Source organism: Temnothorax nylanderi, unplaced genomic scaffold (assembly GCF_030848795.1).
Source record: "Temnothorax nylanderi isolate EJ_2023f unplaced genomic scaffold, tnyl_v1.0 TNYL_tig0017_pilon, whole genome shotgun sequence".
NCBI classification, from domain to species: domain Eukaryota; kingdom Metazoa; phylum Arthropoda; class Insecta; order Hymenoptera; family Formicidae; genus Temnothorax; species Temnothorax nylanderi.
Window position 1 is genome coordinate 104,158 of NW_027249079.1, and position 17,981 is coordinate 122,138.

A 17,981-nucleotide genomic window follows, 5' to 3' on the forward strand; every position below is an offset into this window, starting at 1 on the left:
GAGTGCTGGTTTCTCAATGTCTGATGGCGTCGTCGGTCGCGGGGGTTCGCGGGCACGAACTTCCGCGAGAAACGGATAGGAATTTTCGCAAAAGTTCCCCTGGAAAGTTGCGCGGGATTTTTCCCCTTGCGGAAAATATGTTTCGTATCGCGGTTCGCAACGATTGCAGTTCGAGAGTCGAGCGCAATTATAGTTACGCGCGAGATCAATTTTTCTCTCGACCCTATAGGAGTCCGCTCCTCGCGATCGTGGTAAGGGTGCTTATCGGCGGGTGAAGTGGATTTTTCCTCCCCATTCTGGGACGCGCGTACGAAAAATCGAATCCTTTTACGAGATTGAATTACGGAAATTAATAACGTACGTCTACCTATCTCTACCTAAAGAAGAAAAAAATTATTAATTTCCAAATCGGTTTAAGTGACCATATCTTTTGATTATAATTAATGAATAACAATGATATTTAATATTAGTTCATTTGTAATTTGCGCGCGAGAATTTCGCAAATCCTATAAAAAGGTTTTAGAGTGCATATTGCGCACTTGCGCGCGTGGCTGGTGCGATATATAAGCTGGGACTGTTAATGCCGGCTGCATTATTAATCGCTACAAATGCATCCTGATATGACATAGGACCGTGCAAGCCGCACGAGCAGGCTTTCAAAGCTGTGTCACAGGCGTCGCCCATTAGCGAGATAACTTTTAATATCTTTGTGCCGCCAAGATACGACGTTATCGCAAAATACCGCCGCAAAAATCCTTTTCTTGTTTTTCTCGCGCCAACGCTCTCTCTCTCCGCAAGTCTATACTTTCAATGACGCAATCTCACCCTCCATTAACATGAACAACGGGAACGATGTAATTCCGAGCAAATCCGAGATAAATATCGCGCGCGAAACTTCGTCGATTACCGCGAAACACCTTGTCATCCTGTACACCGAGGTGCTTTATGCGGAAATTTATGTGGTCACGAATGCACGGACACTTGTGACACGTGTTTAACTAGACGAGCTTCCAATGAAGCTAATTTTTCTACTCGCCTCTCGACTATTGATCATCAAATAAACACGCGGGCGCTTTTGTCACAAGCTGCCATGCTCGAATATCAATTGGAATATGAAAAAGGCACGTTGTTTTTCACGTTTGATTGAACAGCACAGTCGAAATAACCGAAATAATTGCCTCGATCTGCGCAACGTTAACCGTTGTAATTGCAACGTTTTAGCGGAGCTGAAGCCTCCAGCGGATTCAAGGCGTAAAACACTCGCACGCCGGAGCGCTTGTTCGTACACGAACGAACAACTAGAACGATCGAACCGAGACATTAGACGGTTGCCAGCGGTCATTAATCATACAGGACGAGGAGGCAGATGATTAATGTTTCCCTCTGTGCGCGCGCTAACTTCGATCCCTCCCTCCCCCTTTCATCGCCCATTTTCACACTCTCTCACCGGTTTTCTTCGAGTCACCGTTCCTCGGATTCCATCGCCGTTCGCCATCGAGATCGCATCGCGAAACCGTCCGACTGCTATCGCCGAGCGATTAATTTACTATACCTATATCCGTCATTTCGCTCGTTGCTGCTCGCCGGCCACGTCGATTTTCGAAAACTCTGACGAAACACCATGTATATTCTGGTAATTCCACCGACGGTTTTCATTTGAAAAAATAATACGCGAGTCGCGTGCGTGCGTGTTGTGTAGAAAACATTTTACTGAATATAAAATTTAGATGACGAGCCATTTGTAAAATCCATCATCTCGCAGTTATAATTCACGATTCAGAATAATTTTCATTATGCAAACCGCAATATTAATTTATATAAAACTTCAACAGACCTTGCAATGCTAGAATGACGCCAGTGATTTTAGAACACATCAAATTTAATACGTGTATAAATTTCGTTGAATTGTGCTGACTTTATATGTGTGTCTCGTGAATATATACATATATATTTCAAATATCTCCTATATTTACATACATATTTTATATTCCTGTATCAATTATAACTTTTACAAAAAAAGTCAATGAAAAAATAATAAAATAAAAAATATACAAAAATAGAATCTTTTATTATATCTATACACTTATAATTTCTGAAGTAACTTTATTAAGATCCTTGGCTTGAACGGCGGCTTTAAAAAAAAAAAGAATGAAAGAAGGATAATTAAATCTGCCACATTTTGCGTAATCACCCTTCGTTCGGCGCCGATGAGGCTACGGTCTCGCTATTTCAGACCGGTACGGGCCTTAATAAGACGAGATTTAGAGCGTCCCAGGTGGCAGACTGGGCCTCAGCGGTGGCAGTTTATGTCGTCGTGTACCCCGACGGAGTTTCCGGACCATTTAACCGGGACGTAAATGTTAAAAGCCCCGCCCCACCGTCTTTCCCTTTACGCTCCGCGCGTATCCGCGAACGTTACGACCGGTTTTACATTCAAGCTTCGACGCGCCCTCAGACCCGCGGGGTTTCGCGGGTAGTGGCTGAGAGAGGGGGGGGATGCACGATGCAGCCTCCCAGCGCATCGTGGAAAAAAGATGCGAAACAGAAATTACCTGCGGAGAAACGGCTCGCTTGAGTCGCTATCGTTTTACGGGTTTCCCTATCCGCTGACTATGTAATCGGATTTATAGAGGAACTCATAGAGCCACCTATCATACACTTAAACTCTTTTTATAGGACGAAAAGTGAACAGATTCTGTAAAGTGTAAACGGTTAATCTGATACTGAAGAAAGCAAGCGTTTTCGATATACAGCTCATATATCTATTATTGGTATTATTCGTCGAATAATGTCTCAATATAATATGACAATAAAATATTAATATAAAATAGTGATATGAAATATTAAATGTAATACTGAATATACAAAAGATCGCAAAAGAATTACGCTGTTTAATTAAACTTAGTCCTAGAGCTTGTATTGCAATTCGTTAAGAATTTATTGTTAACTCGAGATCCCTAAATTAGGAAAAACTCTGCAAAGAAAGCTCCTTAAGTCCAATCTCCTTTTTTTTCCCGCGCGCGCGACACCATCTTTGCTCACAGATCATTAAGAATTTTCCGGCCCAGGAACGTCGATTAATGGCATCGGCTGGATTACCAAGTTTTTACAGCGCCACGCACCGGTTCCCGCACCGGAGGGTACGCACCTAAACACCTGCACCCCTTTCTTACAACCCCCTGGGACGCAACCTTTTCTTCCCTTCCCGCTTCGGGGCTCGCGCGAGAAGTTTCCGCTCCGCGAGGACGGACTTTTCGCGGCATTTAACCCGCCCTGGCTCGGGAGACCGTAAAGTTAAATATCGGAGGAGGATTTCTAAGGCGCGGAGAGGCGAGAGGGTGGAAGAAACACCACCGCCGCCACGTAAATTGGCTTCGCCGCCGGAGGCGGTCGGTTAATCGCGCGAGGAGGTCGCGGCGACCGAGCAACAAACCAGGAACAAATAAAGAACGAAGTTAAAATTCAATTCGACCGGAAGAAACAATCGAAGTCCGGGATGCGAGAACTGTGGGGAAACCGCATTTGCGATTGCTTCAGCGAAGTTCAGGAGAAATCCAAGGAGGCACATGGAAATTTCATGAAGCTCTCTTTGTTTTTAAAAAGAAGCGAATAATAAAATTAACAGTAAAATGTGCAGTGTGTATGTGTGTGTGTGTGTGTTGTGTATGACTTGTTTATATATAAAAATATATATAAATATAAAAACAAAAAAGCAGATCAAGATTTCAAGGCAAGACAGTGCTTAATCTGTTTTGGACAAAAAAACATATACTTTCCTCGAGAGCACCGCATCGGATTATGTACAGTAGAACAAGTCAAGCTTTCATCAGACTTCGGTAAAGCGCACGCAGCATATACAGAATGTTTCCAATAAACTCATTATTGGCATTATTAAAATTTCAAAGAGCACCGTAACATTCAATAATAATTAAAATTTCAAGACTTAAGACAGCTTATTTAAACGATTATAAGAATTTTTATTTGTAATTGTCTCACACTAGGTTGCACAGTGCAAATTGAGTGCGAAGTTAAATGTTCATTCCCCTGGCTCGTATTTTCAAGTCGAATTGATCATCTTACGGTTTATCCGGATTTCTCGAGGTAAGTGTCAGTCCATACGACAGGATTTTCTTTCTAGCGCAAATCATATGATACCCGAGCAGATCGAAGAATCCGTCTGAGCAATAAGTAAGCTCCAGGTGGCTGGCTTTGACGTGGGTTAATCTTTCGAGCTGATTACAAGTCGCGAACAGCCGGACACAAATCCAGTTCTGCCTCCTAGCTGCCAAAACCGTCGGTGTAAGCCTACTTACACAGCCGAACATATAGCCAGCCAATCGTCGATTGGTAATCCGGGAATGTTTTCTGCCCGGTCCATTATCGGCTTAGTGCGGCTGCCGCGCGCTACTCTCTCCGTTCCACAACGACCTGATTCCATGCGAGAAAAAAAGAAAGAAAACGCCACCCTGTGCACCAAGCGCCTCCGGATAAATCGATAGTGTTAAAGATAGTTTCCTTACACGCCACTTTGCAATCGCAATTCCTCCAAGACATTCGGAGAAACGCAAAAATCCTCTGTAACAATCAACACGATAACGCGAGTACAACTCGATTTCAGTAAATTCAGAATAGTTGTAATTTGCGAGCTATATTTTTCGACAATTTTTCGAAATAGCTGCCAATGAGACGCATTGTATTGTCCGTTTTACGAAATGATTGTTCGCGCGCGATTTTTTTGAAATTTTAATTTGTCGTCGCGCTCATTCAGTGAGACAATACAAATTTGTTACGAACGCAAATAAAAATTTATTCGAAAAAAATTCGGTCGATTGGACGCTGCTCGTTTTATCAGCGTAAAAAAACGATATATCGCTGACTAAAACTGGAGTAACAAGCGTAAACATCTGTTTTCACAAACTTGAGGAAGAATAAAGTACGGCCTTCGTGTATGTACACCATCACCGAGGATATTATTCGCGGCGCTATTGAGCACGCTTAAAAATGCATGAGCCACTCAACCCGAACCGGAAGCACTTCGGTTATCCTGTTATCCGGTATCCTCAGGGATAAGCCTCGCCCTCCCTTTAATGATGACCAGCAATATTTGCTTCTTTGTTTTCCTACCGAGAGAGGAAAATAGTGTGCGCCGTCTTGTGCATTAGTGCGCCTTCACATGATTACGAGGTGTTTTATTTTCATAAACGAGGAAATTACACGTGCAAATAATAAAAAAGTCATGCATAGATAGTCGACGATAGATGGCTTGTCCACTTCCTTTTCGGCTTAAGATTAAGAAGCATTATTTTCGGAAGTCTCAAGCTATAAAACTCTACTAAATCATGACTAACAATTTGATTATCTTTTACTTCTTCATATGAATAAATTCGTCTAAACAAAAAAGTTTTTAGAATATGCATTTACATGAATTTGCATAGATAGTTCCTTGGCGCGCGACGTTTAGAATTGCTCCAATTTAACTCAATATCTCCCAAGTATTTCAATAACAAAGTAAAGTGTCAATTCCGCGACAAGTGCAATTAGTATCTTACGAATAGAAAGTCGTGCAAAGTCTATCGCGATGCGCCAAGCGCAATCCCGGACAATTCCGTTGTCGCGCGCTGGCAGGAGATTATTCTATAATTTTAACAATCAATTATTTAGAATTCAGTTATCTCTCGGTAGCGAGGCTACCGGCGTATATTCAATTTTAAAACTGCAAACAGTCGCAACCGGGGCGCCCGTCGCTCGCGACGAGGCACTCAATATGTAAAGCGCGGATGTAACTTCGCCGCGCGGCCGCCGCGCGGATTAATCAAGCGGAATTCACGCCCGACTTGTAAACGTTGATCAAATATCCGTGAGCGAGTTAACGACCGCGGGATTGTCTGCGAAATTCGACTAATTCAACTCCCCGGTGCGCGCGCGCGCGCGCGACATTTTTCGGCGACGACATCGACGTCGAAGTTAAATTACGTTAGCCCTTTCGTTTCCCGGCGTCTCTCAATTAGGGGCACACTTTCCCTTCGTCGGTAACACGCAAACGCACAGTTTGCACAAGGAATTTTTTTCCCTTTTTTTTTTGTTTCCATAATTTCACGACAGTTCACTCAGTGTGTGGACTCTCGAATCTGATTGTGAGCCGATAAAAAAGTTTCTCCAAAAAGTTCCCGCAACACGCCAACGTAGAAACTCGTGAAAAATTTCCATCCTTTCCTAACGTACGTACGCGTATACGTATATTTGAATATGTATATAATTCATCGTTGCATTACACGCGATACTGCATTCAGCGTACCGAATGCGACCGCTTTCAATATAAAATGAAGAAATAATAAATGAACCGGCCGTCATGTACCGGGTGGTGGTTCGTCGCTCGCTCACCTGATAAAGTATGTCGAGGGTGATCGGGTAGAGCAGGTGCTCCACGATGACTCGGAGTACGGTGTTGGGCCCGCCCTGAGTCTCGCCGGCACCGGATACCTGATTTTGCCCGGCGATCGCGACCTGGTTGTTCGAATTCTGTAACAGAGAAGGAGAATGGAAATGAATTAAGCAAACTTCGCAGGAATGAACTGATTGCGATTTACGAGCGACGTTTACGCGTCGCCCAAAGTACTAAAGATACAAAAGTTGCCGAAGTTCCGAATAACGTCATTTCACAAATGGAGTGATTTTCATCGAACTTGGTCTTTTTGTAATTTTTAGGACTCCGCATATAGATAAATAATTGAAGGCTTGCTTATACTAATTGTTTAATTATTTGCATAATAACAGGTAATAATAGCCAGTATATGTAATAATAGTAATAATATTAATATAATAATAGAAAAGTATATATATGTAAAATAGCCTTCAATTATATTGGGGTAGTATAATAGGAATATAATAATCGATACAGTTATTTTAAAATCCAACACGTCAACAGATCAAGGTCTCTAAAAGCGTCGATAAGACGCACACGAATGTTCTGTCCTAATGTTTCCGATATACGTATCACGCTCATCAATACCAAACGAAATTTCAATAGTTAATGAAATGAATATCACGAGATTTTTGTCGTTTGACAAAAATGCGGAAAATTACTTGCAGCGTTGGCATTGGAACGTTTACATTTCAGGGGAATAAAAAAGTTTTCGTCTAGAAATAACAAAAACCTTGATTTTATTCCCAAATTATAATATAATTGAGAGTTTTCTTTTACATTTTGTACATATTCTGTATGAAATCATATTGTTAAAATAGCTATTGTGTCGGGAAAATGAAATAATTGGAAATTCCCTGGCTTAAAGAATACATCATGGATGACCTTACTGACTTCGATGCGATGCATGATCCTCCTCCTTCGCACGATATACGGATCACGGAAATTCTCTCTCGGGGTGTCTGCTGAGCGTGATGAAGCGGAATAGAAAATGATTTCTTTGAAGCGAGAAGCGAGAAAGAGAGCGAGAGAGCGTCAGAAGAAAAACGGAGAGAAATGCGAGAGAGCAAACGAAAATAGATGCAAGAGTATTAAAATTGGACGCATACTGAGTGTAAAAACGAGGGAGACATTATACTTTGTAAGTGAGAGCCCCGTATAATGGACGATGGCGCTGCTGGGTTATTAAAAGGAGCCGTGTCTTTCCGAGTCTGGCCGAGTGAAACACCCGATAAGTTCGGCCCTAATATTAGATTGGAAATGAAGTGGATTGGAAAAAGAAATCGTAGCAACGGGAAACGCGCTACAAGTTCTGCAACAATCAGTTTGCAAGATCTTGTCTCATCAATTTACAGGATACAGGATAATTAATGCAAGATAAAAATTTTATTTGCTGCGTTATACTCCAACTGGACGAGTATAATTAAATGTTAAACAGTTACGTAAAATATATAAATATATATCTCTTGTTTTACAGAAGAGAACATTCAAACCAATATTCATCTTCTTGCCGTAAAAAATTTACTTATTACAATATTTAAAGAACGTTATTTTTTTTAAAACTTTAAAGATTTATGACTTCCTAGACAATTCCTAGACAATTAATATAAAAACAATGTCATCGCTAGAAATTTGGCGGAGGTTTATTCTTCCTATCTTTCACACATGCGAAATGCGTCTCGCGGACCGTCGTTTTCATCAGCTGCCGCTGCCGGTAAAGCTGTCAAAGTGAACTTTAAGGGGTACGACGCGGCGGGCATTAGCATAAAATGCTAAAGAAACGCGCCACATTAGAATTTCGATGTAGATTAAAGCGCGGCACCCGCCCGAGCGAGGCTTCTAAATCTGACTTCGTAAAAATAACTTCTCTCGAGCTGGAGTATCCTAACGAAATTTCCAAGACGACGACGACGGAAAATCGTCTCGCTTCCTAGTTCGCGCAGAATTGCTGGATAACTAAATTCCTCGGCGTAAGTAGCAGGCTAATTATTTGAGTATCGCGAAAAATTTCCCTATAAATATATGTACGAGTAAAAATTTAATTTTATGTCACTTTATATGTAAGACGACAAATTATTTCCATTTTACGTTGATAAGGTACTTAATGGATTATTTTATAGTGGATGTGCAAGAACAGCCAGTAACCGAGAAATAAAACAAAAGCGTAAAGAGAAATTGATTATTGTTATAGGGCGTATAACGGCTGTTACTATCTTCTATCGGAAGCCATTTCAGACGAGATTGTAGTAAGGAATATACACGGCTTCTCACGTAGCACTTTCCACGAGGCGATATACACGTCTTTAATGGAGACGCTCGACAAAAGCAATTTGGAATAACCGATAAACAAGCGGAAAGACTGATATACACAAGAACGCGCAGTACGGGAATCATCTTCACGGAAGAAATGCAATCGCGGATGTATCGCTACACTTAGAAGGTGCAGCATTTAACCGCAATGTCTTGACTTCAAAAATACGACGCGTTGAGAAAGAGTATAAAAGTAAGAAGTAAAACCGAGCTACAAGTATAGTTCTTCAGTGGCGAACGATGATCGCAACAATTCGGAAGAAGTAACTCGAGTGCACGGCGCGGGAGTGAAATTCTATTTCAAGAGGCGCTCGTAAACGCAAAAGCTTTCGATTTTGCGACGGTGTTAAACTACACGTGTTCGAACGGATTAAAATATTTAAGAATAAAAATCAAGGTGTCTTTTTAAAGTCCTTAAATATTTGTTATTGTTACAAAGAAGACAGGAGTTTGATAACAATGTTTCTTTTAATTTTGCAATCACGTTTACATCTCAAAATGTATTTCAAGAAGGAAAAAGAAGGGATCTGGGAAACAAGAAATATATATCGCGCACATAAAAGTGCTTCATGATTTTTAGGTATATTTTAAATTTCTCAAAAAGAGGGAAAGCTAGTAGCAGCATAACGTGCGAATCGTTCTTTATGTAAAAAGTTGCACGAACTGTTTTCTCGCAGACGGTATGCCGAGGCTAAATGAATAGTTAAATGGCCGGTATTTCCTTCGCGCTGCGCGCGTTAGATCTTACGCGGAATTTACGAGCGTTCTAAACGCTCGCCTCATTGCGCCCTCGTTTCTTCACACCAGCCGACCATCGTCTGTAACATCGCGCTTCGGTTTTTGACGGCGACTCTCGACGAGCGCCAATTTTTACACGCAATTCAGTTACACCCCCGGCGCATCGTGTGTGTTCCGTCTAATTGCGATGTAAAGCAGATTGTGAGGCTTCGTCGCAAGAGCACGGCGGATATTATTACCGTCGACCGTGTCCGTTAATAATTTTACGATCAATTTTATTGAAGTTCGCATCGTGCGCTCTCGCGGTTTAGTCGAGTTTCCGCACAGATTCAAAGCAGCTTCCGGCGATGTTGATAGGGTACAAGTGTCTTTAACTGTAAACGTACTGTAGTAAATGCTTTACGGAAGAGCCGGACGTCGGGTTTAAGTGGAATAGAAATGGACCCATTAAAATGGATGAGAGCGACTGGAAATATCAAGAATAATCTGAAGGAGCACGAGATGCAATAAACATTAAAGGTAATTAAAATATAGCTGCCCGATTTTCAATTATGCGCTTACTTGTAATATAAATAATTCGCGGTAAACGCTAACGCGACTATTTTTTCGTTTCACCGGATTATTTTATCATAAAGATAAAAGCATAAATAAAGTGGTTCGACAAAATTCATGTTCTAAATCCTGATGGTCCTTCGCGACGGATAATATTCGAGATCGCCGCGCTTTCTTAAGAAAAAAGAATTATCTTGACGTCCCGACATCGGAGGAGAGAAGTGTGAGAAAGACGGAGGAGACGAGAACGAAAGTTCGCCAGCTGCTAATTAATTAGCTTGAAAAACGGTAACTGACGGCTGTTTTCCCCTCCCATCGGATCTAAGCCCGTAAGGACGGTGTGCGGCCGGTCATTTTATCCGGGAATTAATCCTAAAAGTTGCGCGGCATATACAAACCCCGGCCTTCTCGCATCGCGCGTTCCATCTCCGTTTCCCATCTTTTCACCTCGATGCCGATTCCACCCCTCCAATTAGCGGCCCATAAATTTCCATGCGTGCGGAACATAAATTCGCGCCGACGCTCCTCGCTCTTATTTCCTTCCCTCCCCTCTCTCATCCTCCCGTTTCCATCTTTTTTTCCAAAGAAATTCCCGGGACCGCTTCCGCTCTCCCGATGTAATCCTTTTTATCGAAACCATGCGTCTTCCGCGAGAGACACGCGATATTGAGAGATTCCTGGAATCCCATCAAGCCGCCGCGAAAGAAATTTTCTGCCGGCTCGAGCGTGCTCGCACGAAATCTAATTTCATTTGCCGCTTATCGGAACGAAAATCAAATATTGCGTCAAAGATAGAAAGGTGTTCGGTTCTCTGGCTACCGGAGAGTATTCCATCCGAATATATTTATCGCTAGTAGTGCGAAACACAGTGCCGGTGAATTTCGCGCATGGCTAATTATGTCGCGGGATAATATTCCACCTCTTCCGTAATAAACTCTTCGGATTTGTGATAAATCTCTTGACCTCGCGCGCAAAGATTTTCCATTCCTCGCGTCACGGCCGTTAGCAGGGCTCTCGAGAACGTAGCATAAATTAATAACGAAATTACAGTTGTTATCATCTTATTTTAGTTGCGAATCATCCGCGCGACCGAGCCGCATAAATTTATATCGAAATAAACAGCCACGTGGCATAAGGAAACGTATGCTACTAAACATTTACTAATGTATATGACAGGCGTATCAACTGGTTCCTAATTAAAATTATAATATTATGCTCATGTTAAAATTACGGTGTACTAACTACACTGGATGCTGAAGCTTCCGTTATTTTTTTACGGAAAATTATTCGCACATTTCGCGGAATTCACGTTGCAAATTAAATATGAAATAAAGAATTTGCATCTACAAATTATGCATTACTTAATTACACGCAACGTCTCCAAATATAAATTGCGCGACTAAATTAATAAATAAAATAATATATTTTTTAACATTTCGTATTTTTCGCCCTTAACCACACTATGTTTATTTTTTTCTGCATTTTTTCGCAGTAAGACCACGTCTTTTGTTCAACGAGAAACGTCACTACGCATTGAAAGACGGGACGTTTCCGTTCCAGTAAATTACGACGGAAAGACGGAAGGGATCTGCTCCCTTCCCGCCGCTTAGACCGACTTAATTATACTGAATGTCGATAATAAAGTCACCATCTGCGAGCGGCCTGGAGAGGCTCAATTAAAGCCGTCCTCTAAGCCGCCAAAGAAAGATCCTTAGAAGTGATGGAAGGAGTCTTCCACCCGAAAACTATACAATTCCGGTTCGAAACTCCCGCCGTGAAATAATAATCCTAATTATTGTTATCGCGAATCGCACAATAGAAGCCTGGAGAAATAGCCGGCAGCTGCCGCTACCTCAAGGTGCTCGGCAAGCCCAGTGATATACGGGGTGTCTTAATCGTTGCGCAATTTTCTATGATTCTCAAACGATGAAAATTGTAGTGTCGAGTAAAAAAATGTCGCGGTCTTTTATTTTACGTCTTTACGTTTATTGAACGCTTAAAGTAGCGAGTTTAGCCACGAAATAATCGCGCATTCGTAAATCTGATGTAATCGTCGTTGATACGACAAACTACCTGTCTTTCGCCCGAGTGCTCTTGTCTATATCGCGTACGTTCGTGACTTCCGCAACCCCACTAAAAACAGACCGGCGGGTGATAAAGCGACGAGTATCTCTCCAGAATGTTGTGATCCGTAACGCGTGCGCGCGGTCTGTGCATTCCGGGGCTACGAGATTGCCGTGGCGCGGCGGAACGCCTCGGTCCGGATCGTTACCGCGACTATGCACTTGCCCGAAGCCGCTTTCAAGGGGTGAAATAACTACTCCTAGGGGTAGTTTCTATCCCCCTTTGATAGCTCGGCCTCGGAACTAACGGTGAGTGCCGGGACTGGGAACATTATCATAACCTTCCATTACTTGTTGCCGCCGCCGATCCACCTATCCCTATCCTCACCCTCTCTTTCTTCATCTTGCACATTCTCCGCCTCTTTTACTCTCTTCACTCTTCCTCCCGTTCAATATCTATCTCCCTAGCCAATCGCGGCCGGCTATCTCGCGACGCGTGTCGGCACCTCTGAATCCGATTGGTATATCCAACAAGATCCTGGCAATCCTGTTTTCCGCTGTTTTGTATTCTAACACCTTCACTAAGCTAGCAGAATCAAATCAGCGAAATCAAACTAAACCTGTTGGATTGTTTACCCATTGTATACTAATGTGTACCACTAATAACAATTTTATATTCCGTGCCATTTTGGAAAAAAAACATGGCGCTGCTACCTTAATATTAAGTTGCAGGACTAAGCTAGACCACAATAAAAAAAGAAAACCAGAGGCAGAAATGCAAAAGACTATCACTCAAACAAAAATTTAATACATTCATCCCTTCTGCTTCAAACGACTCAATTGAACTCAACCCTATTAAGGGTTCAAGGGTAAAGTATACTTTCCAATCAGCAAAATCAATACTTGTGCACTCGACGCGGCATAATTTGTATCATTAAAATATAAAGTTTCAGATTTTGTACCCTCCGCCATTCCTTTTGTACCTTCCGCCGCAAACTACTCCCGACCGTTTCTGCCTTCGGCTTCCTTTTTTAATTTTTTTTTTATTGTAATTCTGCTATCTTAATTTTAAAGTGTCATAGTTTTTTTCGAAATAGCGAAATGGAATACAAAATCATTATTATAAATGGTACAAATTAGTACAAAATTTATATTAAATAATTCGATAGGTCCAGTTTGATTTTGTTGATTTTTGGTCCTGCTAGCTTATGTTAGTAGAAGTGTATTCTGGCACCGGAAGCTATGAACGATCGTAATCGAGATCGTGTCGTAAAATTTTGACTGGAAGCACCGCGGCGCGAAAACGAACGTTAAAGTTTTACAAGCGATCTCTCGCGAAGGTCTGATCCGCGGATATTCTTCGAAAATCTTTCCTGCTCTCGGAGTCTATACCTAGAAATTTGCAACTCGTTCTCCACGCGATACAATAAACCGATTCGTTCGCGCTAACACGTCACGATCTATGTAAATCTTGCTTGCCAGGGTGAATCTTGGTTCGCGCTAGAGATTGAGCTTTTCCAACTTCGATACGATCAAAGGAATTCGCCTCTTTCAAAGACCCATATTTTCGAGTTTTCGTTCCGATCTTGAGGTAAGTTTTTCGGCTCTCTTTCTCAAAACCCGTGATATCATTTCAGACTCGACGTCGGAGGGACGTCACTCCGACGAGAGGCATCGAATGAAAACGACTCCGATGATAAATAACAATGCCCCACGCGGCGTTAATTCTCACGATAAAATACGAACTGGTAGCTGCCGCTACAAAAAAAGACGGCACTTCTAAAACTCGGAACGGAAAAGATGACGACGATTAATGATTGCACGACGGCCGTCGTCTTTTTTATATCGTCCCCCCTCTTAGAGACTTGCATTGTCGAAACCAGTTATTTGATCAGCAATACACTGTTCGTTTAATTGCGTTGAATTTGAGTAATGATACTCCCCCGTCGCCGTTGGAGTTATTGAAAACGTGACAGTAGCCCCTGAGAATGATTAATACCGCGACCATTGTTATCCTTTTTTTTTCGTGTCCCTATTGCTTAATTGCGTTCGATCCGCAACTCCGAATAAATTACATTCGCCTGGGAATTATTTGTTTCGGTGGAATGAGAATTGCGATGAGAATTTCGAGAGTAAGTCCCGCCTCTGTTCCGTTCAACTCGCTCTCTCTGTCGAATTGCCCGAGAAAATAATAGTGTCTGAGAAAATAAGAGGATTCCGCAGACCGCGATATCAAACCGGCAGCTTTAAAATCCGTCTGGACTCGGACGCGGAGGTGCGGCATCCTATTACCTATTAGACTGGAATTATTTCATTACGAGAATATATATTATTTCGAGAACTTATCGGTCGAAAGCACCGAAAAATTTGACGTTTAATTATTATCTCATTTTAATAAATCTTTAACTAGCGAGAGATTTCTCCACGCCCGACACTCTTGTGCAATTTCACTTCTCGTGAAATAGACAGTAAGGATTTTGATAAACACTCTCTCTCTCTCTCTCTCTCTCTCTCTCTCTCTCTCTCTCTCTCTCTCTCTCTCTCTCTCTCTAATCTCAAATTAACATCACCGACAATTATTCTACGATACATTGTTTAACTTCATTTCAAGAGAATACGAAACGACCCCTCTCCCGGCGCAACATACGCTCGAAGGCGGAACGAAGGAATTAAGAATTAATGAACACTTGGAAGCGAGAAGCAGCGGTAGATTGCCGAGAAACGTCCCGCGATTTCTTGGCGAAACGAGGGAGGATAACACGTCGGAATACGGCTATCCGCAGAATGTTCCGCGGATGAGAGAGAAAGAGACGCCGTTAAAAAAAAAAAAAAAAAAAAAGACGAGGAGCGCGATAAGAAAACTGCGCGGAAAGTGCCGCACGCTCGTTACACGAGCAGCGCAAAATTTTTCCTGAATAATTCATCGGCCGGCGCGGCGATGGAATTTCCGCCGTATACGTACACGGAGATGCAACCGTGACGGCGCAGCGCGGAGCCAACGTGTATATCACCGCTAATGGACAGCGAAGGGCGCGAAATAAAAAGTAATCGGACGAACTTCATCAGCGACGAGACCCGCGCTTAAACCCGAAACGGTGAAGAAAAGAAAGGAGGAACGATCTCAGTTCTACTTTGCGGGACGACTCGAGAAATTATTTGCGTTCTCTATGAAATAAATTTATATCTCCTCGCTTCGCTCATGGGATTAATGATTCTCGAGATATGTAAATCGGAGAAAGATACATAAAATTTAGGTTTAGGTTAGGTTAGGTTAGAGTATCTATAATATAAGTGTATGGACAATGTTGGTCGATTTTTCATTGGTTCTTCGATTCGCCATATGTAATAGGAAAATAGAATTTTTTATTGTGTATACCGATAAAAATAATAATATTCGCGTGATTTTAAGTTTAAGTTAATAAACAATGTTATAAAAAGAAATGCTATTGAGGCTGATTATTATATTTTGCTATTTCTTTATGTGACAAACAGAGTGATGCAAGTTAGGTTAGGTTACGTTGTCAGGCATACTTCGTAAGTTTCATTTAATGTTATATTTAATATTCTATTATATTATAATGTTATATTATTATTTATTATATTATAATATTATATTATAATGTTGCTATTATTGAATATATTATAAATAATAAAATATAGACTTTTTTATTTACTTATTACTTTCATAATTTCTTATTAATATACAAATTCCTTATTAATGGCGGACGGTGTCCATACTCTTATTATAGGTACTCTAGGGTAGATTATGTAACCTAAAGGCTGAGTAAAGAGAATCATATATCGTAAGTGCGTTTGATGCTTTGATTTTTATTATATTCCCGGCGCGCTTTGCACGTCCATTTCGGTTCAATCCAATTATTCACCCCGATCTCGTGCGTCACGCGTAACGCGGCAAACGACACGAGGAAGCGCCTCGAGCGGGAAAAACTCCCATATGTGATTCCGTCAAATTAAATTCTATCCATTAAATTCGTGTTCACGGGCTCGATCTCGGGCCCCGATACCGGTCTTTGTGCCGTATTTCCCGTCCGCGTCGACGACGTTAACGGGCGCGACGTTACCATCGCGCGTAGTTTGGAGTTTGGACCAGGGGGAGAATTTGTTGGCTCGCGGGTCGATGGTACGGCCATCGATTTCAATCATGCGCAACCCTGACACCGTTTACTCACCCCCTTTCAGGTACGCACGCGACGCCGCGTATTCCATTATACGCGTCGAGTTTTTCGACCCCCCGATAGTCTCGCTTTTTTCACGATTTTAATTTTTGTTTTCCTCTTTCCTTTTTCTCCCTTTCCCGTCTTCTCCGCCTTTCTGTCCCCCTTTTTTTTCAGCGCCTGTACATACCTCGCGCTCGCGAGCGGGATAAAGAACGCGCGTTCATTGGACGACATTACGAGCGGGATTCGCCGCTGTCAAAATGATGGAGTGGCCCACCCAGCCAGACGGACTCTTCTGCAGTCAGAATAATCAGTCTTCCCGGCTTGTAGCGTCACCCCTTTTCCACCCCGTCGCATCCTCCCGCGCTTCCAAAGCCATTCGTGCTGTGCGGAAATCCGTCCAGAATCGTCGCAGCTACCTTTGACGTATTGTGTGCTCGTAATGTCGAACGAAATCAAACACGAGCCTCGAACTAGCGTTTGGCGAGTTCGTGAAGAAAAGAGAAAGAATTCGCGATAAATTTCAAGAGAATCATTCGCACGCTTCTCCTTTAATTCCTTTCTTGGTGATGTGTCACGAGTAGTTTTCTATTTTCGTTCCTTTCGCAAATTTTCATTATCGTTACGTTATACATCGTGGCGATATGATATAATATAGATGGCCTTCGAAATTAAATAGTACTTGAATGGATATATGATACTTGAATTTACATGGAGTCTCGAATAACATATTGTAACAATACAGAATTGTGACAACCCTACTTTTTAAAAGGTTTTTTTTTTTTAATAATTCCTTGGAACCAAATCCCCAATTCTATATGGATCTGGAGTCTTAAATTACACGGTTTTTTATAACACAAAATCAATTAGTCGCGTTATTCGAAGGTCACCTGTATATCTATTATGCATCTCTAGAAATTGCTTCTGGCTCGGGGGTACTACAATGTTCACACCTGACGTTTTTCAAATCACCCCACACAACAGCAAGATAATTCCCATCTAAAAAATTCACAAAGTCGAATTTCGTCGAAAAGTCGAGGAGACACGTCCCTCGCGCTCCCACAAGACATTCCTACTTCTTGATCCCCGCGTGTCCACGTTCCAGCAAGGGGGAAAAAAAATTGAACGATCTATCTTCATGCATCCTTCTCGGCCGACCCTCGCGCCTCGGTATTGGTAAAGCGCCAATAGGCTCGCGTGTGCGGCTTCGCGATACGCATACAAAGCCGTCGATACCGAGATCCGATACTGAAGAGAGGGTGTACAAAGCCATCGGGGGAGGAGAACGGGGTCGTACTCTTTTCCAGCTGGGCAAGGGGGAGGGGAGGCGAGCAACCTTTCAGATTTGTTGCGAGGAAATATTCGATTTTTCGCGCCATCAGTAAAGGGAGCTCTTTTTCTCTTTCGCGGCGACGCGACGGGGAGGAGGTAAAATATGACGGAGGTCGCGGGGAAGCGCGTCGAATGCGTGGAAATGATGGATTAGGTTGGCGTCGCTTACTCGTCTTTAACTCGCGGTGAAAAAGAGAGGGGAAGGAGGTTTCTCTTATGCGCGAGGATACGCGATATGCAAATATCTTTAATAATAGTTAAATACAGTGTTCCCTTCTATCTGTTAAACTGTTTGGTCTCAATAACAGGTCGTACAATGTCGTATTTCATCGGATGATCTGAATGGTGTGGTTAACTATTGTGCCCATGCTAATGTCGGTGTCCATT

General features: G+C 42.2%; 1 protein-coding gene across 8 annotated transcripts in view; it reads right to left on the minus strand.

Annotated features, from left to right (window-relative positions):
* The window catches only part of Heph (polypyrimidine tract-binding protein 1 heph), a 384,945-nt gene that overhangs the window by 36,757 nt on the left and 330,207 nt on the right, over positions 1-17,981 (minus strand). For all 8 annotated transcript variants that reach the window (XM_071698916.1, XM_071698922.1, XM_071698919.1 and 5 more), the window contains one exon: positions 6,382-6,519. In XM_071698916.1, the coding sequence (XP_071555017.1) occupies positions 6,382-6,519 (138 nt within the window). The remainder of the gene's footprint in view (positions 1-6,381; positions 6,520-17,981) is intronic.